General features: G+C 40.7%; 1 protein-coding gene across 4 annotated transcripts in view; it reads left to right on the top strand.

Annotated features, from left to right (window-relative positions):
- LOC131684859 (YTH domain-containing family protein) overlaps nt 1–24,115 on the top strand; it is a 48,880-nt gene that overhangs the window by 4,942 nt on the left and 19,823 nt on the right. For 3 of the 4 annotated variants that reach the window (XM_058968079.1, XM_058968082.1, XM_058968081.1), the window contains exon 3: nt 16,070–16,189. The exons of the other annotated variant lie outside the window; for it this stretch is intronic. In XM_058968079.1, coding sequence (XP_058824062.1) covers nt 16,070–16,189 — 120 coding nt within the window. The remainder of the gene's footprint in view (nt 1–16,069; nt 16,190–24,115) is intronic. 4 annotated transcript variants of the gene reach the window in all.

A 24,115-nucleotide genomic window follows, 5' to 3' on the forward strand; every position in this document is an offset into this window, starting at 1 on the left:
GGCGGTAAAAAAAAGGAATTAACGGCAATACTTTAAATTTGAATTACAAAGTCGGAGTTCACCTAAAATACCGGGTAACAGCTCTTGATCCAGATACATGACGGCAAGGCATAATGTTCAGGGAATTCGAGAATAGCTATACCCAGAACACATGGGAACAGCCGACCAATTTCTCTCCACCTTCAGAAGAAGCAGCATGCAACCAGCTACCCTGTCGAAGAGTCCGCTATATTATCGTGCCGCTATATTAAGCTACACGACCATTGTGAAGGAGTGTCGATTTAGAGCGCGTACTGAGACCCAACGCAGTTGACCCTATGGAAGCCCTAGATTACCTCGCACAGTCGAGCCTTTGCAGTAAGCGTCCAGTACTCGTTCCGATCCTGTGTGCGGAAAAGAAGCAGTGTTCTTGCAAGCCGTCGTCGGCAAGTATTTTCATGTAAATGATCGTGTGACCGCAACACCCTCAGGATCCTTAAGATGTAGGGTGGTGGTGTGCTTATCGCCGTTTGCTATGGTCTAAAAACCCGAATAATCAGCGACGGCCGATGGGTGAGCTCCGAGCAAGTGTGAATCTTGTCGATCGCAATCTGTTCCTGTGTGTCGAATATTTTTCACCAGAATGAAATTCGTGATTCATACCTGATCGATGTACAACTTTCCTCCGTTTATTTTGTCACGTCATGACCCTTTTATTCTGGGCGACTTTAGCTTACCTTATTTGACGTGGTGCCAGGCAAGTAATGGATTTCTTTGATTTGATATCGAAATAGCTGCGCTTATTAACAATGTCAATTTTATTCCGGATAGCTCCCTACAGCAACGCCACTCTTCGACAAATCAATAATTTCATCAACGAGAATAGAAGTACATTGGTTTTCTGCTTTGTCGGTGCCCGGAATTAGGCTCGTACTGCCGCACTGCTTCATCATTACCACGCTTCATATTGGATACAAATTGGGACAAAAATCTTAACAACGACTAGTTGGCGTCGTACGTCGGTAACGTATTTTTTTTAGAAATTTGCTATGAACCGGAAAGATAGCGTATTTGGACCGACCGTATCTCGATCATTTTAAGAAAGGTACAAGGCGCTCGAATGCGTTAAGTGCAGTTCGAACACAGTGTGTGCAGTGCTTGCGGTTCGGTCACGAAGCACAAAATTTCCACATGAAAACCAGTATGTAACAACTGCGTCCAAGCGCATCTAGCATCACTGCGCAGAAATGCATCGATCGACCGACAAGCAGTGCAGCAAATGCGAAGTGGACAAACAAATTTGCAAAGGCATTTCTCAAAATCACCAGCCAAACAGAAAGCTGAACAATGGCCCGGTGTTCAAGGACGGAGATTTCCCTTCGTTGCAGTCTAGTTAACGACCTCGCCGGAGCATCAGCATCGCAGTATCAACCGCCGGTGAATTCCAGTCAAAAATCAGCAACAATTTCGCAGTCATGACCATCGGAGCTTCCTCGTTGACGAACATCGTAGAATTACCACCACAGAACGACTAGGAACAGTCTTTGCAGTTTTATCGAAAAAAAATCAGTTTGCCACGATTTACGATTGTACGACTTGATCGAAAGTGCGCGTTGCGCTGGCGATTAAAAATACAGTAAATTATAGCATTCAATCGCGCTATCAAACATCCGTAATCAAGGATGTAGGTGTAGTTTAAGGCAGGTTTTCTGATAATCGCTGCCTACCAGCAACGGTATGACAAAAAGTTAAAAAACAAAAACAACTTAGCAAGGCACGATTTCACAAAAGAAAAAAATACTTTATTTTGTAGGAGCAGTTGAAAAAATTGAGCAGGTGCTGAACGAGTTGAAAGTGGTTCCTAATTGGAAGAGAACTTCTCAAGATAAATTCAATGACGAAAGCGATCTTCAGGCAGCGAAACAAAATCAGGCGACAATTTCAGCCGGCTGGGGACTTGTCCAAGAAGTATGTGGCCCTTTCTCACGACCATTTTGGAAGGTGTCCAAGATTCTCAAATCTAAGTCGTAAACAAACTGTACACTCCTATAGAAAAGGCGAATGCGATAGGTGACAAGATCCTCAGCACACATAATCTGGGAAGCTGTATAGTTCGTCCAATGGAAACAGCGGTACGAGAAACGTTTGTTACCCTGCGTGATAACCCGGGTTACGTTCCTGAAAATCAAAAACGAAAATCGAAACAGGTAGCTGCTACACTGAAGTCTTTGACTCGATTTTCATTGTAGTCCTAAAGACACCGACAATACGTTCACATACATCGCAAACATCCTAAACAGATGTATGGATCTCCAATACTTCCCGTCTGAGCGGAGAATAGCCAATGTCATACCACTGTTGAAGCCAAGAAAGCACCCAAAAAATCCCTCAAGATATCGTCTCACTAGTCTGCTTACCTCGTTAAGTAAGCAGTTCGACCGCGCTCTGGTTCATGTTCAATACTCTATAACACTATAACATATTCACATTGGACTTACAGCGGCTATCCGACGGCTGTTAACTATGCTTCTTCGCCGACAATACTACAATTTTCCACAAAGTGCGGAATACAAAGCATCTGACATAAAAGCTCCAGAATTGCCAAAACACTGTGGCAAACTACATACAGACAACAAGATCAAAATCAACGCGTCAAAAACTCAGGCGATTCTATTTCCAGTAAGCCCATCGCCAAAACCCGTACCGACAGCCGATTGTAAAATACGAGTTATGTGAGCTGACCAATTTGAGTTTGAGCCAAGAATTTCTCCAATGTACTTAGCTTGATCTGCGACAAGAATTTCACATATGGGGGTGGGCGTAGCGTAGTTGGTAAATTGGTAAATAGGGTTAGAAATGTTTCACAAGAGATTTTTCTAACCCGAAGAGGCGAATGACCTTAAGGTTAACACCTCTATAATAAAAATAAAAAAAAATGAATTTCACAGTCAAAGAACTGCAGCTTTCGAGCTTCGGTTGTAATCCTACGTTGCACGAAAAGAGGACTGATGTTTTATGTGGGTTAACTGATGGTCCATTGCTCAACAATACATGAGGTTTGCTGCATCTAATCAAAAAGTGTGTTGATGCAAATTCCTGTGATAATTGTACGATAATCATCGGCAAAATCATATGTCGGAAGCCTCGACAAGCCATTGGCGACAAGGTTCCATAAAAGTGGTGACACTACACCACCTTGAGGACATCCGCAGACACTCAGTTTCCTTATCTCTACTAATGTTAAGGACGAGCACTGAAGTCGGTTGCCAAGCATTGCGTGTATCCAGTTCGTGATACATAAAGGTACTCCATGATATTGCTTGATTGCTTTTGCAAATATTTTGTTGTAAATTGTTTTCGGTAATCTCATTTGAAAGCGCAACTTTTTTAATTTAATATTTTTTCCCATATGTCGGATCGTTTCCGAGTTATCAGTGATTGAAAAATGTTCAATTTATTAAACTTCAAAAATGTTCAAAAACTAATAACTTGAAAAAAATATCATATTCAGCCAAAACAAAAAATACGTATCAATTATTTTTAGCTAAAGAATGCAAGAAAATTTTTTGGAAGGAATCGAAATTTTGGTTGTAAATCTGACGTGGAATGGCCCATATACACATTTTTTTTATTCTGATAGATTTGCGTTTCGGATTGGTTTCTTCAGTATTTGGCGGATCGACTTGGCCATAGATATTGATAATAAAGTCAAAGGGAACAAACAGAGGGTACCGGATGGTATCTTGAAAGCACAGAAGTGGTGGAGTTCATTGCGAGATCGTAAAATGGTAGCAAGGTAATGCGTTATAGCTGTGTTACTCTCTAAGGGAAAAAGTGGAATAAAACATGGTTATTCATTTGGAAGTGCTGGTCGCAATTTTTGCTGTTAATATTTTTGGCTAAAATCTGGCAACCGTTTGTGGTTCAGGTGATGATCATTGCTTGATGTTGTATAATATTAGATAACATCTAACATCGTTTTTTATACTTTTTTAATTTTTGCGGGGACAAGGGAGGGGGAGGTTTACCGTAAAGCTACATAATTACCAGGAGTGTATTTAGAGTTATTTATGGATGATCCCTTGGAGGGTCGGGCAAGAAGGAATGAATCGTTCCCAGCCCCCTGCTAGGCAGCCATTTTGTCCTAGCCAACATCCGCCTTTGTTAAAATCAAAACAACCCAATGCTATTGCACGGGCAACATGGGCCTAGAAGCGGTTAGGCCCACCATATGTTGGCTACTGTCAAAGTCTGTATATCTTCATAACGGATGACAGGAGTGACACCCCCCTGATCGTCCCACCCTCATTCTCGACATAAAATCGCACTTAGGCAGGCCTTGGAAATAATTTCTTCATGTATCTTCCGTTACGGATTCTACTTTTCCGTATTGTGACATGCTTTTTATGGCAAGTTCGTGGTGCAAGATCGTATAAATCGTACCATGATGCTATTATCGTCTATATACACGGGGTTTATTAATTCTAACGTTGACACACTCAACCACGTGTTTCATGTTTCACGCAGAATCAATCTTTTTACCTGTGCCTATTTAGTGAGCGTTGGCAAATATGTTTGGTTGATATGATGGAATGGGATTAAGGCTACTTTCGCAAAACCAAGCTTCATTTTATCCCTTAGTAAATGTCTCCTCTAGTGAATGTTCATCATCTCGAATACTCGGTCTAATACAAAGTGGTCTGACCTTAACTGCCGTTATACGCATAACTGCCCCATGTACAAAAAGAATCCTGCAGAACATGGGACAAATATGCGTATAACGGCAGTAAATGGCCAGAGTATTTGGACGGTACTCCACTTTATGCTTATTGGCTACACTCATCTCGTAAATATGACGGTTTCTTCAGGTGTTAAGCTTAAAATACACGACAAGTTTGAGGGCATTATTTTCGTGATACAGAGGAATTTTATTCTAGAAACTATCAGTACCACAACCCGCTACTCTAGGCTCAGGCAGTGCTTTATTGGGTGACATTTACCGTCTCGTCTGGTACTGAAGAGTGATGCTGGCAGAGTGTTGGCCCACCTTCTATAAAAATACTTGTATAAAACGAACTCGGCTCAGTGAAGCTACCGCAACTAGCCATGTGAAACAAACGAATTATTAATAAAAAGAAGAGTTTCATCCATTGACGCCGAATATCGACCAAATTGAATTTGGTATGGTGCAACTACACGAAATTCTTAGTTTGGCTTAACGCACCTATCCTCGAATAATCGTTGGGCGCATGTCTAGTCTAAAAGCCAAGCCAGTTGGCATATATTATACACTAAGGTTTTTTTTTACCCGGGGGATACAGGCCGCGTAAATGAAAATCGCGTAAATTTCAAAATCCGCGTAAATGAAAACCGCGTAAATTTCGAAATCCGCGTAAATGAAAACCTCGTAAATTTCAAAATCCGCGTAAATGAAAACCGCGTAAATTTCAAAATCCGCGTAAATGAAAACCGCGTAAATTTCAAAATCCGCGTAAGTGAAAACCGCGTAAATTTCAAAATCTGCGTAAATGAAGACCACTTAAATTTAAGAATCCGCGTTAAAGGGGACCTCGTTGATGGACACCGCGTAAATTTCAAAATCCGCGTAAATGAAAACCGCGTAAATTTCAAAATCCGCGTAAAAAAACCGCGTAAAAAAAATACCGCGCAAAAAAAACCGCGTAAAAAAAAACTTCAGTGTATACGTTTGAATCCCCACCAGAGACATTTCCGAGTAAATTGGATTGACGTTCGAGTTTCGTAATGGGATGCTGAACTAATTAAGAATCTATTTTGTTCCTTCTAGGTAGCTCGCACCAACAAACACCCAGAAGATACTACAATGTATTACTAACACGTAGAGATACAAATTATTCAAAACGCAGTAGTTCACTGTTGACGCTATTCCAGGAAACCGGAACCGCTTACTATTAAAAAAATTCAATTGGTCGCAACCATTCCGCTCTGTTGCTTTCTCTGAATGAAGCAGTCTTCTGAGTGAGTGAGGAGTGAGCTTTTGTGCCCCAAATGCAGTTCTTCATCATCATGCAGACAGCAAGTTCAAGGTCATCGTGAAACAAATAGAACCATGAAATAAAGAAAGCGGCGAAAAAACCGCGGTAATTAAATTCAACACTACACAGCAGTCACCTTCTCGAATCTACAGAAGAAGAAGAAAAAAACAGAAAGAATACCACATTCGGGAAAACATTTCACGCACATTCGTATTTGAATTTGTGTGCGCCCTTTTGGTTCGCGCGAAATTCGCAGCTTTCCAAATGTTGTGCTGTGTTTGTGGTTTGCGACGCAACAGAGTGGCGTGCTATTTGCGCTCTGAGTTCATTAAACCAGTTGTTTAGTCGCCCACGAATTTTCGCGATTCTTCGCCCGGGGAATAAAAACACCGATTAGGGAAGGACGGATGGTTTAATTTAGCTGGAGGAACTGCTTTAGAAAATTTCGCGCAGTTCGTTCACCGAAGGCATTGTTCAGAATGTATAATTATTATCAAATAATTCAACTAACTATATAAATTGGGCCTCTTGTCCTACCTACTATTCCTTTTTCTTTCATTCAGACAAATCTTAAACCAGCTTCGCGGATCTCTCCCAAAAACATAAACTTGCTAATCACAAACTTAGCTCCTTTATGGTTGTGTACTCTCGCACACAAAAGGGCCAATCACCGAGAGACAGTACGCCGTTGATGGACAGTTGCGTGTAGGCTCGAAAGGCCAATGAACTGTTCTGGGTGAATATTGTTTCATATACTCTCCGCTTTGGGGGGTATTTCTTTCTAAGCTGGTGGGTAGCGAGTCATTGGAGCGAATGAATGGATGGGATGGACGGCCATCACTACTGATCCGTCACTGTTTCTTAAAAATACTTGTGTTGTCCAGTCCAGTCCTCCCCGTCCATGGCAGACAACGATTCGTCGCTGTTATCGATGGAGAGAGTAGTGTGTACGTGTGTGTGTTATTCGCGGGGTAATGCGCTGTCAGAGGGGCTCGTGCACGTCTCGTCATCAGTCGTTTGAAATTATTTTTGTGCTGGTTAGTTGCTACTTCTCACGTTTTGCCTCAATGTGATAATAAACTGAACGATCATTGATGAGGCGGTTGATTTTAGGTATTGAGTGGAAACAGATGGGGGTTTGAATTCGGTCTATTTTTTGCGTTAGACCACTCCGGAAGTTGCGTCAATGCGTACATTTGGGGGCGATTATTTTAAGGCGATTTTGATTTTGAAAATAGTGCATTAAAAGCACTACATGACTGTTGGGAGATAGCCTGCGTTAAGTCAAACTGGGCTGAGTGCCATAATTTTTTCTGGTATTTTTCAAATCAAAATTCATTTTTCGAAAAATGCTATATGAAATATTTTTTTTAATTATTTGCCATTAACATAGAATTATAGGGGAAACTTATTTGTTTTCGATTACTATTTGAGTTCTCAAAAATAAATGTATGTGGTTGCTTATAGTGCTACATTGGATGTGTCAGTTTTTAGTCGTGTATCTCGAAATGGCACACATTGTATAGTTTATATTGGTTATTTTTTAACGCATTCCTTATTTCGTTTAGTGGGTGAATGGAGAATAGTGAATCTAGTTATGTAAGGTATGCAAACTAAGCTCGATGGAACTATCCAAGTCAGTTTTGGATATCACATACAATTGGAGCAACATCAGATGTTGCTTCAAGCTGTTCCCACCCCTATTCAACAGTTTTCACGCCGCCACCCGCTTCACGGCTTGGTAAGGCCAAACTGTCGCATGGTAGTTCTAGTCAAGTTTGTGTCGGATTCTGATGAGACGAAGTTTAAAAACAAATTCCATAGTTAATGTATCGTTCGCCGTGCTTTACAGGATTTCACTTTTGAACAGAATATATCCTTTGGTTTCTCGGGGTAAGGTGGGGAGGGGAGGGATTGTTTCTCTAATCTTCCGGCCATCACACCACTTGATTTGGTATTCTTAGTATGTATATCAAACATAAAGGTGTTAAAAATCCTATCAATCCTATTTTTCGTTGGATTGTCTGCTTTTAAGATATTACCAAGGGCCGTTCAAAAATGATTTCGCGCATTTGGGGAAAAGCTATGAATTACCGAAAGAAGAACTAAAAATTTGAGACGTGATGGTGGAGCGGGGTCAATAGAATCAACAACAGTGTTGAGATTTTTTTTTTGCAAGACATTGTTTATAAACGGACCCCAGACAAACAATATTCCATAACGAATATCACGTAACGTCGATGACAGAGCAGTTGGGTTAAGGCCAAGTACCCCCTGGGCAGGGTTGCCACTATTTTTCATAGAAAATCTGGCAGTTCAACTAAAAATGTCTGGCAAAATCTGGCACTCGACAGCGACCTCAAAGCCACCGAAATTTGGCATACATTTTAGTTTTCATAGAATGTGCATCAATCGACTTTGGACAAATTTGGGACATTATTGCCCAAATTTCCAAAATGTATATATAGCAGCTTCTAAAACCTAAAAATCTGAATATTTGTTCAAGTGACAAAGCATGTATTTTGAAGTTGCTTGTTCGAAACTGGATGCCTGTTCTCTGTGACTTAGTTGTAACAATTAAAATCTTAAATCATTACTGATTATCAATCGAAACAATCAATAATGCATACCAGGACAGGAATAATAACTGGCAGAATACATAGTTACAGGGAAATTAGTATTCGTGGATATTACGGTTATCAGCGCTTTCTGAATTAGTTAATAGTCGATTGATCTGCTTGAGGCCTAGGGGGCACAAGAGGTGATCAGGAACAAGACAGAAGCGGAATCAATGCGAAATTTCAATTGCATCACTGACGATTTAACACGCGTTGTTAGGAACTTGATACATTGGACTAAACAAAATAGAATATATCCTTGGATCTCTAAAACGCTTTTGAAATTAATTACTTCTTAGCGGCACCGAACGTTTTAGCACTTAAAAATTTACAAAATAGGGTCTTAAGAGTGTACCTACAAACACTCATGTACGCGCGTTCGTGAATCGGTTACGTCCGGAAGTCCCTACCCTTGACTCTAGTAGCATAGGTCCAATGCCTTCAGGTGGACCAAACAACATCTGAACCGTACGCTGAAAATTAAGCATCAGACCTTAAAACACACGCAAATATGCGTATGGACATAAAATCGGTTATAAAATCGAATTTATACACTCGATGTAACATACACGCGACAAACACGTAAACATACAATTGCTCGATCCCTTCGCGATCATCCACGCAACCTACACCAACGATTTCGCAAACATGATAACACCGCGGTGAACGTCTCAGCACTTTCACATTTTCAAACGCGGTCTCAAGTGTGAACCTACAAACTCCTGCGCTCGCGCGATCGTCGATCGGTCACTTCTGAAACCCTCTATCCTTGGTACTAGTAGTCTAGGCCCATACCTCCAATTAGACCAATAAAAAGCACTCATATCTACTGGACAACACGATCTATGGCGACATGACAGGGAACTCTAGTAATATGAGGTAACTCACTCCCTGGCAGAATTGGAACCGTACACTGAAAACTAAATATCAAAACGGTGGTCCGCGCGACCTTCCAAGAACGCACGCGAATATGTGAATGGCCACACAGTTACAAAATCGAATTTATACACGCGAAGTCACATACACATACGACCGCTAAAGCCCTTCGTGATCATTCACGAACACCTACGCTCGCGATTGCGCAAACTTGATAACACCTGGGTAATAAGGTGAACGTTTTAGCACTTACGAAGTTAAAAACGCGAACCCGCAATCGTCCGTGTTCGCGCGATCATGAATCGGGCAAATCCTGAAATCTTTAACCTCCCTCCTAGCAACCTAGGTCCACACATTTAGTTGGACCAAACAAAAAGTAAAGCTCATGTCCACTAGACTACACGTGCCATGATCGGGAACTTTAGAAATACGGAAGAACTCACTTTCTTCTAGCATCTGAACCGTACACCGCAAAAATAAGTGTCAGATTTATGGTCCGTGTACGATCATCCAAGAATACACGCGAATGGCACATAGTTACAAAATAGAATTTACATGCGCGTACATACAAACGCACACGCGATCAAACTCGTTAACATGCAAACGCTCGAGTCCTTCGCGATGATATACGCGATTGCGAAGTCCCGACGCTTGCTCGTATCTGAACCGTACTATGAATATCACATTCAAATTCACGACCCGTTGCAATTTGCCCTAAGCAGTGCTTTAGTGGGTGACATTTCCCGTCGCGTCTGCAACTGTAGTGGGTAATTCTAACAGAGAGCCCTTCCGAGAACCTAGCTTAACAACTCCAGTACTCTCGAAAAAAAAAGAACTACTATTCAAATCCCCAGGAAAATTTTGCTGAATCAAACTTAATGTGTAAATTTAGCCGTTGGAAAGAGATACAAGCAGAATTTTAATAATATGTTACCCCAACGAATAGTCCTACGTAAATACCGCGTTATGTCCCGGAGTTGACTCATCCTTGGTTTTTTCATACTTGAACGAAATGAGCTAAATTTTATCGTTTCTTTTTAGAGAGTATTGTTTACATCTGCTAAGCTTTGCAGCTGTCAGTGAGTTTCCGGTCGAGATGGAAGAATACACTACCGATCACGAAAGGATACAGAAGCCTGGGTTGTTGTATCGTGCTTTGGAAAAATTAACGGATATATTGGATCGTCTCCAAGATCCTCCAAAAGTTCCAGGAACGCGAAGACAGTGGACCACAAGTCATTAGCTGGATGAAAACCGGGTATAGCGCACAAGAAATCGAGAGAGCGCTGATTATTTCAAGCAGATTCCAAACATTTAAACGTCAAAAAACTTTGTTGGATTGAAAACGTACAAGGTGCAGAACTTCACAAATTGACACGAAAACCAGCGCAAAATGTTGCCGTAGCGCCGCCCGGAAACTCTATAGAATGCTGATACCGAAATACCGTCATTGATGATGAGACATTCATCAAAGTCAAACATCAAAGATTTTAAGTCGGGACGAGAATATCTCACGGGTGAGAACAAGTTATCTCCGAAGTATCTGATTTTGCAGGCCATATCAACATTTGGCAAACATAGTGAACCATACTTGCTAAAAGCACAATACACGGTGGGATTTACAAAACTGGGTGCATAAAAAAATGACGTTTAGCTGTTTTTGAGACTGCACGATCAAAAACCATTGTTTTTATTTAGCCAATCCGGCTTCAAGCAGTGCATGAGTGGTTTGCGGCTAATTCTGTGGATTTTGTGCCGAAAGTTATGAACCCACCAAACTGTCCTGAACTTCGTCCGATCGTAACCTTTTGAATCATGATGAAGTGTGAACTTCGGAAGACCAAAGGAGAAGCAAAGGCCGAAAAAAAAGATAAAGAAGTGGAAAAAATTGAGGAATACGTTCCGAAAACGCAAATGAAGCCAAATGCAAATGCGAAAAATGTGAAGAACAACACACATACAAAGTCCAAAAAGGGACTGAATCGTGATGAACGGCAGAATACAGTGGGAAAATTACGTGCGCCGAAGCTTTACATAAAGCTATGGAAAATGAAACCGTATTGTCCCGTCGTGGATGACAAGACGCACATTTTCGACAGCTTCCTGGACTCCTATTCTTCACTACTTATTATAAGTTTGAAGTTCCTGAGGAGGTTGGAAAGCAAAAAATATGCAAGTTTGCAAAAAAACAAATTGGCAAGAAATTTGCTCTTGTAGCAATCGGAACACCTCGTTCGTGACAACCAGAACGGTCAATGGACTGGTGTACTTGAGAAAATTCCTCCAAAAGCCTCTAGTTCCACTTTTGAGGCCTTATGCTTTGCTGGTCGGATTTAACATCGTGTCATTACTCGAAAAATGTGCCGCAATGGTGCAAGTCTAAGGAGGTCAGTTTATGCTAAAGGATCTTAATCCCCCGAACGCACAAGGATTTGTCTATTTGTATATGAAACATTCATCTGACATTATTGTCTTAATCAATAAAAAACTTAAAACTAATTGTCATGAACAACATTGAAAAGGTCAAGTAGTGGACGACACATTAAAATCGAATAGTTCTGCAAATTCGTTGAACCGCGTGCACACAAATCGAAGCGGGTCATGCTGACCATATTGCGTGTTGCGCGGTTCCAGGAACAGCAGGTTACGGCGACGAAGGGGTCTCTCAGGAGCGTACACATTCACCTGAGTCAACAAAGCAGAGCAGTCGATGTCACCCGTGAGTAGTTTTGCGACAAATGATGCTTGTGAAGTGATCCGTATTACGTGCAGTGGCTCGAATCTTAGCAACCGACAGCGGTCCCCGTATGGCGGTAAATTGATTGGGTCATGCCACGGCAGAAACCGCAGAGAGTATCTTACAAATTTACGTTGAACACGCTTAAACCTGGCGGTCCAATTAGCATGGTAGGGACATCATACAATAGCGTTAGATTCCAGCAAGCGAACAGTACAACGATCGTAAGCATAAAGGATTTTGAAATTCTACTGCAATTTTGAAGATAAAGCCCAATTGTCGGTTTGGTTTTGACAGGATATCGTCGTTTGGAAGTCTAAAAGTCATTTCACGGTTCAGAGTGACGCCAAGATCTTCAATGTGCTCTACTCGTATACGATTGGCGAACTTTTCCGATGGAAGGAAATAATGCTGCATTTTGCGATACTTAAACACAACAAGTTCTTTTTGCACCATACCTCGAACGAATGCAGTATATTCTGTAGCTCCAAGCAGTCTGAAAGGCACCTGATGATACTGAAAATTTTCGTGTCATCCGCATAAAAGAAACGACAGCCCGGAGGAAGCAGCGTGGATACGTCGTTTTTAAAACGCGAGAACAGCAACGGACCGAGGTTACTACTACCTTGTGGAACTCCGGATCGGTTTGAGAAAGATTCTGATTTTGTCGATCCAATTTGAACTTGTACAGAACGGTTCGTCAAGTATGACCTGAACCAAGTCACAGCCATCACTGATATACCGAGTAGTTCCAGTTTTTTAGGGAGAATTTCATGATCCACTCGATCAAATGCCGCCTTCAGATCCATGTACGTCGTATCGATTTGCTATCCTGAATCCATAGTCTGTAGGCAGTTCGAAGTAAACTGCATTAGATTAATACATACTGAGCGTTTTGGAAAAAAGCCATGCTGTTCAATATCTATATAACTTACAGCGAGAGAACAGAGTGTCATTCACAATTATTTCGAACAGCTTTGAGCACGCGCACAGAGAAATGTTTCCTCGGTAATTGGAAATATTACGCTTGCCGCCTTTTTTGAAAATTGGGAACAAGTGGGAAAACTTCCAGTGAGTAGGAAACTTTCTTTGCTGAACCGAGAGATTGAACAGCCTAGCCAGTGGATTACAAAGAGCGACTGCTTTAGCGCCGACGACGGAATACCACTAGGACCGGCAGCATTGATTCAATTTGTGCATAGCAGACGCTACCACGTCTTCTGTTATATCTGGAATATTGAAATCAATCGAGGCATCCCACACGTTGCTTCTTCTACCTGGATCGAAGTGGCGGAACAATCGAGGAATACTTGCTTAAAGTGCATCGCAAATAAATTACACTTCTCGCTTTTAGTGCAGGCAGTTGAATTTTCTAAAAACATGGAGCTTGGTAAACCAGTTTCGTTTCTTTTTGAGTTGACAAACGACCAAAAATGTTTTGGGTTTCGGCGAAGATTCTCACCGGTGCGCTTGACATGACGAGTGTACATAAAGTGGTTGTAGTGACGATACCAGTTGCTTGTGATGTTCAATTGTCGTTTAAAATATGGCGTAGTATATCCGGAGACTGCTTGAAGCAGCGCCGCTGGAATGCGAGAACTTATCAGGTACAGCAGGTTCAAAAACACTATTATGCTTGCCTGGGATCACGGGCGGGAAGCCCCCGTCTGCCATCATCGACCTCAGGAACGGAATGATTTTATAGAAGGATGTTAGCGGAGTGCGTATATGGGTCGGGAGGCGCGAGGGCTTCCTCAATGCTTGTTATTGTTCCTCGTGAATTCGAAGCTGCAGTTACGATTGCTGGTTCCCCACTGCTGCGTTGATAAAAGGGGTAAAATTTCCTCTGAAACGCGTTTTTTAGGCTGTTCCTAAAATTTCCTGAACAAAAGTCCACTTGGCCAAGTTGAAGCATCGAGCGATTATTCCTTCCAGACAGGATCCAGTCCAATTTTGAACGATATGAGCGACATTTTTGAAACGTTCCGCTCCTTTGGCGACTAGACGCACCACGTCAACAGCATCGGTCGCATCTAAGCAGCGAGCAACAATTTTTTGAACATCGTCGACTGTTACCATTGGTTGGAAACCGGACAAGTAAAGCCAGAATTTTGGTAGCGGTGGTGAAGTAACATCGACCGGAACTGACAAATCGCTTAAGTCAATGGACTTCGTTCCACGCTCGGCGGAGGCTTGCAGGGGTTGTCCACTATTGCCGCAGCGCCGTTTACCACCTAATTTAGGCCAGTTGGAATCGTTTGGTGGTCCACTAACAGCGCGCTCAACTGCGATATTTGCAACCTGTTTACTAAGGTTGAAAAGTTGACGAACTTGAGCAGAATTGTGACCAATTGAGAAATTCTGTTCCATCATGAAGCAGATACTCTGGAAGCATCTGAAGGAAGGGAAACTGGAAGCAGAAATGAGGAAAAGTGGGTTTCCACACAAAAACATTTTGACCCAAACGTTAAGACCTCATGAGCAGTGTTACGAGTAAGGTACGTGCATTTAAATGTGGTTATGAAATTTAATAAACGAACATTCCTGAAATGTGCAGCTGAATGAGTAAACTTTTTCTTGTGATGAAATTTAATTTCGTACACCCCTTAGATTGTCGAAAAATCGCATACTGCTAAAGGACGTTGATTGGGTCAGGCACTCCTGGTGGGAAAAGGGATCCACTGAGAGGTGGACCAGAGCAGAACTTTTTATCGGTCAACACTACCGTACTGGTTACAATCTTAGAGATAATCGAATTCAGACTACATCTCGTTGTAAAACGCTGAGTCAATCAAAAACTGTTCTAGCTAGAACTCACAGTAGTACAAAGCAAACCTCTTTCCTTGCTATGACTGTTATTTCGTTGGACGTGTTTATTGCGCATTTCTTCCCTATACAGAATGTCTCGCAGTATTTAATAATTTCAAATTCTAAACCTAGCTCCATCTAATTCTGAGCTTCATCAATCAAACATTCCGCACGTTTTCTTGCACTTCATTCATGTAACCTACATACAGCCCGGATCCCATTTAGCTTTTGTTATGTAAATTGTAGTTCTTGTTTCTTTTTGTCGTGTACTTGTTTTTCTGCTGTATGCGCGTAGCCATCAGCCGCACCACCGTCACGAAACCATCTCTCATAGTGCACTGAATTCGCGTGCATGTTGGTTCGTTCACAGTTTTGCCCATATTGCATATATTGCTTTCGTTCCGGGAACAATCTATAGACTTATGGCACACTGCGCATTGCCCTAGCCGCACTGAATGGATGGCGGCTAGCCGTGGAGGAAGAACTACTGCCGCAGAGTGTGCCCCAACCAACTGCAATGGCACGGAACAGCCAGACGTACCTACAGCGTATTTCTCAAACTAATACACACACCCAAGGGGAGACACCGTGAATTAGTGACATAAATACTCTGATAAATTGAACGACTATCGGAGTAGACTTATGTTCTCGTTTTTTTGTTGTTTATTTTTTGCTACCAGAATGAATGGATCTATTTTTGCTGCCTGTCCCCCTGACTCAACTCAGATGTCCGGCTAATTTCATCACTTATTTCCCTTTTCCGTTCTTTTAATATTTTAAACGTAGACAGTTGTTTCATTGTTATAAATATTCTTTCTTCGTGTAACTGTTTTTTCTCGATGTCATCAACTCTGAATCCTGTAGAACCAGCAATGACATAGCAAAGTGTACTGAACGAAAGTCAAAAACAGTAAAATGTACAGAGTTTCTTCCTCTCTTTCCCGTTTTTTCTCTCTCTCTTTCTCTCTGTTTCTCATTCATGACATTACCGCCACAACCACCCCGGGGGAACCTACCGACCGGGTGTGTGTGTGTAGGTTATGGTTATGGCTCGCAGCAGACGACAACTGGTGCACAGTTCCAATATCCTCCGTTCAGCGGTGTAGGCGAGACGGCTGCTTGGTCCAATGGGAATGAAAGTATAGCTATAATCGGTGGTGGGTACAATAGTAATAATCATAATATATAGTAATAGTTAACAACCACCACAACAACAATACAAACAGAATCATCACCAACAGTAGTAACGTTTTGAATGGGTTTTCATAATGGAAGCTCTGCTAGTTTTTATCATAATCATCTTCATCATCGAGGTCGTCAATGTTTCACCAGTATCAACAATACACAACATAAAAATTATATTCTCTACCTTATCACGGTTAATCCTCCATGTTTCGTATTGCATATATTCTTTTCGCATACGGTCCTTATGCCGACTATTTCCTATGCCTCTGATCCCATCTTCCAGTGTTCATGAAGAGCGTGTCGCTCGACTACGGGACTTCAACTAACAAAACATACTTGAAATTACACCGCACATTTCTTTTACTCACGCCCAATTAGCACACCATCGTGACGAGCTGGCATAGTGCAATCGGTAAGACGTTCGCATAGTACGTAGCCGAACTGGGTTCGATTCGTAACCTCCGCACATAAAATTAGGCTATTTTGGCGAAGTATCTCAGACTGATTCAGTTTTTAAGCAAAATGCTGAAAAGTTCATACTCACCAGCGCATTCATATTTTTAAAAAACTTTTTTGTATACGCTTGACAATTCTCGATTTGAAACTTGTTTGTATTTTTGTGTTTTCAGTAGAACTTGCAACGTTTAGATTGGAATTGTATACACTCTTAAACTGTCGAGCTGTTTTTTCCATTTGTAAGGTGTACCTTTTTGCAAAGCTGGGATTGGTTTATGAGGTTTTCTAAACTTTTTAGAAAACTTTTAAAAAAGCATTCAGTTTAGAGTTCATTTGTTCAAACTCTTTCTCGAATTTTAATTTCATTGTTTTTTACATATCCTGATAGATAAATTTCATGGCAGGATTACGAGAATGTCACTAATGATATCTTCGAACTTTCTTCATACAAATCAGCTGTCGATAATACGAGTATTCCATTTTATCTGTGATCCTATTCGTTTTGTGTTAATTAAACACTGAGCTAATGGGAATGGTAACAATGTCCTGAGAGCGAAGTAAAGTTGCTGGAAGCTAACGAGAATCAATCAGCATGTGTAATTAATTCACTGCAAGGATCTGTAAATTGATGAGTTGGTAATGTCGAGGGCATAATCGAAGTATCGTAACTAAACGTAGGATTGGTAATTGAAATCTTTTAGCGGTCCATACACGATCAATACTTTACAGCAGTGCTTCTCAACCTGGGGTCCGTGGGCCCCTAGCGGGTCGTGAAGTCGTTGCCGGGGGTCTGTGAAGAAAAATATATTTTCCGAGCGCATATTCAAATTTCAAGTCTTGTTTCCTAAAAAACTGAAAATAACATTGATAGCATACAAAATCGACTTTAATCCGTGGGGGTTCGCAGCAACCCATTGTGATATCTAAGGGGTCCATTAGAGTGACAGGAAAATCCACCCCTGATTCGATTACATGTCCCACCAGGAGTACTTGCACCAAATTTGAAGCAAATCTGACGAGTCTAGCTACCGGACCAACCGGACTGCTAGTGAATTCGGCTTTGTTGAAAGAATTTATTAAACTTTTAACGAAGTTATGTCTGAGTCAGTTTTGCATGGGGCCTAGCAGTGCATGGTTGTGTATCAGTACTCGATTCGCACGAACTAAACATTTTTGTGAAATAACCGTAAGATTTAGCTCAATAGTATGTTCAGAAGAATTTTAGTAAATAATGCGAGTCATGTTTTAGTTAGAACATTTTAGTTCCACATTTTACCACATAGAGGGCGCCAACATTAACTTTTCATCAGAAAGAGATAGAGATAAGGTGTCTTCCACAAAGTTGTAGAACAGGCATTTTGCAATGATTCTTCTGAACATCTCAATATTCTATCTCACTTCTATGAAAAGTTAGTGTAGGCGCCCTCTATGCGGTCACAGGTGGAACTAAAGTTTTCTAACCAAAACATAACTCGTATTATGTACTATAATTCCTCTGAACATACTATTGAGCTAAACCTAACGATTATTTCACAAAATTATATAGTTAGTGGTAGTTGAGTACTGTTACACAACCATGCACTGCTAGGCCCCATGCAAAACTGGCTTCGACATCACTTCGTTAAAAGTTTAATAACTTCTTTTAACAAAGCCGGATTCATCAGCAGTCTTCGACAAATTTGTAGGCAATTAAATTATCTATCTTATTTTCACTTACAGTGACAATATTATGCATACAGTGCTACCTAGCGGCGAAAATGCGAGTTAGCTGGTTTTCTCCATGTAAATTGTCGAAAAATTCCATACAAACTTCAGGCTCGTTGGTCCCCTAGCTAGACTTGTCCGATTTTCTTCAAAATTGGAGCAAATACTCCTGGTGGGACTAGGAATCGACTCAGTGGTGAGCCGATTGAGTTTTAAAAAATTCATTATTTTTTTGGGCACTCTAGGGTCCATGGTACGAAAAAGGTTGAGAACCACTGCTTTACAGGGTGTCGATTCCTGGAATAAAACCTGGAAAATCAGGGAATTATATTTGACCTGGAAAATCCTGAAGTTTTCAGGGAATATGCACTCAAATCAGGGAGAAATTTCGACCCGCTTTAATATTTTTTATAAATGCGATTGGAAAATATTTGCTCTTCTTTGTCTGCAGATGAAGTCGTCTGTCTGCTCCGCTCACAGTCTGAGTAAAAAACAGGCTGAATTATTAGGAAACTAAATGAAGTTGTGGATCTCTTACGGCCCCACACAAGACCGTTCCGGGGTCAAATTATCAGAGGCAATCCCAAGTATTTAGACATTCATATTGATAGGATTCCTTAAAATTTACAACTAGTATTCCACTACTGGGACACATCTCCAAGAATTCGATTTCCCGGAAATAAGACGATCGCATACGATAACAGGTTCAAAAAAGTAGATGACTTCCTGATTTCAAAACATATACAAATATTTCAATTAGTTTTAAATTACCATAGTTATGAGCATTACCCTGCCAGTCTGTTATGCGTTGCATTGCGTTGTAACGACAATTTTGGCTGATTGCACACTGACTTCATCATATTTCACTGCTGATTATCTAGTAAGTGTAGCTTACGAAATGGCAAATAGTAATTCATACCAATCCGACCCATATTAAAACCTCAATAACATGATTGTCATCATTGCCGGCCGCCCCCGTCTCCATCGTTCTCGGGGAAAGATAAAGGATAAGGTCGACGGGAAGTTTTGATGCTCCATCTACTTAATGAAAGGACGACAACTCATCATACTCTTCCATAGATGTCGCGGAGTTGGAGCTTTAGAAGGGTATAAGGTCCAGGATTCGTCCCAAGCTAGCGATGCGACCTGTAAATCATAGTTTATTAGGTAGTTGTTTAGTTAGATTTCGAGTACACGATCATTCGAAAAAGAAATAATCTTGTTTAGTTTTTGGTTCTGGTTAAGCTCTGGGTAGCCGGCTACCGAGCATATCCTATTTTCTAAACAAAAGCAATTTGAACTCCACGCAGTCGGCCGTGGGAGTATTGCATAGCAAAGCTCACCTCATCTGCGTAATGGGCCGAATCACTATTTATTACAACAGTATTTAAACAAATTTCGTTATTTCTTCTCTACGATATATTTATTAGGTTGAAAACTACCGAGTGATAGCACGTTATACAAAGAGTTATGATAACGCGAGATGTTATAAATCAAGGAAAGTATTTCCTATTTTTCACATCGGATTGTTTGTGCAATACACGTATACGCGCGATAATAATGAACATTGAAGGAAAATACAAAGGATTATTAATCTGATGCACGAGATTGTTAGGAATAACGGAACATAAAATCAGATTCATAGAATGAAACGTCACAAATTTTCAGTACGTATTAACCCGTGATCATCGATTTGTACTAGTCAGATTAAAGTCTTATTGGGTTAATTTCCGATCAACTATTTATTTTTACAGTAATGTTCTCTTGACTTGATCGGTTCGCACCCTCTCATTCTGCTACTATCGGCAGAAGCCTGATAGCACCCAGTCGTCGCCGGCCTAAGGGTCAAATGTCATCATTAGACTTATACTCGCGTGGAGGCATGAGATAGGAGGCTTGTGAGATTTATATTACCAGTCAGTTACGGGGTAAAAACAATCAAGACGTTCCTTTTGATGATGATTTACTATGATATCATCCAGTTTCAGATTCTAGTTATGGACAACATATTGTAATTTGAATTGAAATTTGGAAAGGTACTCGCGTACCATGTCGTTTTCTTACGCTTAAGCACTCAACTCCGCTAAAAAATTCAACGCATGTAATGGAACTGTATGAAGATGACTTCCGAAAGCTCCAGTTGCAATATAACCTTCCGCTGACAGCAGGGCGGATAGGACAATATTTAAAATCAACAGAGAGCTTATTCGGTCGAAGTTTGCTTCCCTTTTACTGCGAAGTTGTACTCATCTCACAACAAACAATCAAACAAACGATCATCGCAAAAACAAAGTCAACAGTGTATTATCACTCACGTCAGATCGTGGTGACTGTTATTTGTCGATTGCTTAACTTTCTTATAACATTAGCTTGAGCAGAGGTAGAATGCACACTGGTGCGCATTTTTGTTTGTTGCTATTGCCAGAATGCATTTCAAATCGATTTAGGGATCATCCATAAATGACGTAGCAGGGGGAGGGGGGAGTTTTGTATTTTGTGATGATGTGTGACGACAGGGGGGTAGGGGGTCATGTCATGCTACGTAGCTTTTTTAAAGGGAAATAGAATAGAATTTTTAATTTTTTTTTACGGGATAAGGGGGGGGGGCAGAGTTACCGTCAAGCTACGTAATTACCAGGGGGTATTTAGAGGTTTGTGACGAAATGCTACGATGGGGGAGGGGGGTGTTAAAAATCACTCAAAAAATGCTACGTCATTTATGGATCATCCCTTATTTGTATTTAGGGTAAAGTGTTTATTTTTACCATACTAAGGAGGGTGTCTCACTAATTAATTAATTTCTCGGCCTACAATCGATAAAATGCGAAAAAATTGACACTAGCAGCTTTGCTTCGTTGTTAAGAACCAGGACAATAACACTAATGACCTGAGAACAGTAAAATTCTCCTGTTTGAACGCAACGAAAATTCGAATCGAGTGTCGCTATTGTTGCGCCACAATTTGACTCAATGTATTGAACAAAGATGGCCGACGCTGCTCTAACCAACGACTTCAAATGGCGAAAATGAGCTCATCACTCTATTTATTTGTTGGTATTTATTGTATTCCAACTGATCTTTTTAGAGGGTACTTAATCTCTGGAATGACGAATTGGTGGAAAAATTATTACCAGGTAAGGGAGTCTAAAAAACTGTTTGTTTCAAATCATGAATAAAGTTACTAAAAACCGATTTCTATAATTTGTTGGCAGACTTGTCTATTTTTTCTCGTGATTATTGGACAGTATTTTTATTATTTTACAGTTGCGAAAAAACTGCTGTATAACTTTGTATTAATAACACAATCTTTATTAAAAATTATGTTCCAAGAAAATAACCTTGTATGAATTTTTCCATCATAATGAGAATATTTATTTAATTTTTGGCTATATAAGATTCGTCCAAACAAGAATGTTCCATGGCGAAATGACTGGGAATTATAGTATGGGAGAACTCATTGTCTTCTAGCATATGAACCATACACTGAAAACTAAGTATAAGATTCACGGTTCGCGCTCGATCATCTGAAAACACAAGCGAATATTTGAATGGGCACGCGATTACAAAATCGAATTTACACACGCGAAATCACATTCAGATAAACACTTTAACATACAAATGCTTGAGTATTTCGCGATTATGCACGCAACCTACACCCGCGATCTCGCCAACATGATAACATCACGGTGATAAGGTAAACGTCTCAGCACTTTTCCTTTTCAAACACGGTCTGAAGCGTGAACCTACAAGCTAAGGCGCTTGCGCGATTATGAGTCGGTCACGCTCCATGGTGACATGACCGGGGACTCTAGTGATATGGGGTGACTCACTCCCTGTCAGAATGTGATCCGTACACCGAAAACCAGTCTTCCCATGAACATCGACAAGTTTTCACCCGTGTACAAAATTTCGTGCACGCGTTCAACCTCAAACATGCTTTGCCTTTGTGTACAGGTTCGCATCGAACAACGAACCCAAGGGAACGATGTGCAAACTTAGGTTTAAACACCGTATACGTACACTGTGTGCGTGCATAAGAAAGACACACAAAACAGAATGAGTAAGTGGATGGGCGTAGCGTATTGGTAAATCGATTGCCTTGTACGCAGCGCACCTGGGTTCGAGTCCCAACTCCGCACATAGGGTTAGAATTTTTTCATAAGAGATTTTTCTAACCCGAAGAGGCGAATGACCTTAAGGTTAAAACCTCTATAATCGAAATAAAAAAAAAAGAATGAGTCAATACCAGTGTTGAAGGGTGAGAGAAAGAGAAAACTAGTATCAAGAACCTGTGTGTACGAACACCGCGTACGTACATGGGGTCCGGTTGTGCAGACGAACATGTGCTAGTGTTTTGGTATGCATTAGCGCGTTCAAGTTTGCACACAAAATGATGGTGTGCGATGAGCACAGAACTAGAGCGAACATGGTGTTCGATGTTCATTTTGGAGGACTGCCGAAAACTAAATATCAGCATGACGGTCCGCTTTATCATCTAAAAACACACGCGAATGTGTGAATAGCCACACGGTTACAAAATCTAATTTATGCACGCGAAGTCACATACACGCGAGTACACGCGACAAAAATGTTAACATACGAACGCTTAAGCTTTCGCGATCATACACGTGCACCTACTTGATAACATCCCGGTAATAAGGTGATCGTTTTAGTACTTACGAAGTTGAAAACGCTGACTTAAACGCGAACCCACAAACGTCCGTGTTCGCGCGATCATGAATCGGTCACGTCCGGAAATCTTTACCCTCCGTCCTAGCAACCTAGGTCTATACATTCAGTTGGGTAAATCGAAAATAACGTTTGTATCTACTAGGCAAACCGTTCTATGGCGACCGGGAACACTGGTGATATGGAAGACCTCACTTTCTTCTAGCACCTGAACCGTACACCGAAAATTAAGTATCAGATTCACTGTCCGCGCGCAATCATCCAAAATCACGCGAATACGCGCAAGGCTCACGGTTTTAAAATAGAATTTATACACATGAATTTACATACACGTTCGCGCACGCGACATATAGACGCACACGAGATCGGACACGTTAACGTACAAATACTCGAGTCCTTCGCGATGATACACGCGATCGCGAAGTCCATACGCCGCACAGTGGCACGACTTAGAACAAAAGGTGGACTAAAGTCCAAACTTTTCCGTATCGGTTCATATAGAACGTTTTTATGTAATTTTGGTACGCTGAATTCGTTTTGGATATTAAAAAAATTTAAAAATGAACATTTACTATTCAGTAGGGTGTCTCAAAATTTTTTTTTCTGAATCGTTCTTTAAATTTGTGTATATTAATTTTCGTGTGTTAAATCGTTTTTGATATTAACATTTGCAAAAAAAATCATTATACATTAGGGTGGCTCAAAAATAATTATTTTGTTGTGAAGGTTCAAAAATTTTTAAAGACATTTTTGTGAGCTGAATTCCTATGTTGGTTATAGAAAATAGAAATTAACTTTACTACTTATTAGAGTGGCTCAAAAGTAAATATTTTGTCTTTTATAAAGATTTCTTTCGATTGCAATTTTGGAATTTATTTTCCGTATTGAAACGAATTGATTATCATTATGTGGCTTTAGAAATGACTATATTATTTTTAAGGATCAAATAAGATGTGATCGACTAATTATGGAACGTTTAATTCATTAGTGGGTTACTTGGTATGAAAACTTTTTTTTCATTTTCAAAACAAACATTTTGAGCGTCTTAGT

The sequence above is a fragment of the Topomyia yanbarensis genome, chromosome 2 (assembly GCF_030247195.1).
Source record: "Topomyia yanbarensis strain Yona2022 chromosome 2, ASM3024719v1, whole genome shotgun sequence".
NCBI classification, from domain to species: Eukaryota; Metazoa; Arthropoda; class Insecta; order Diptera; family Culicidae; genus Topomyia; species Topomyia yanbarensis.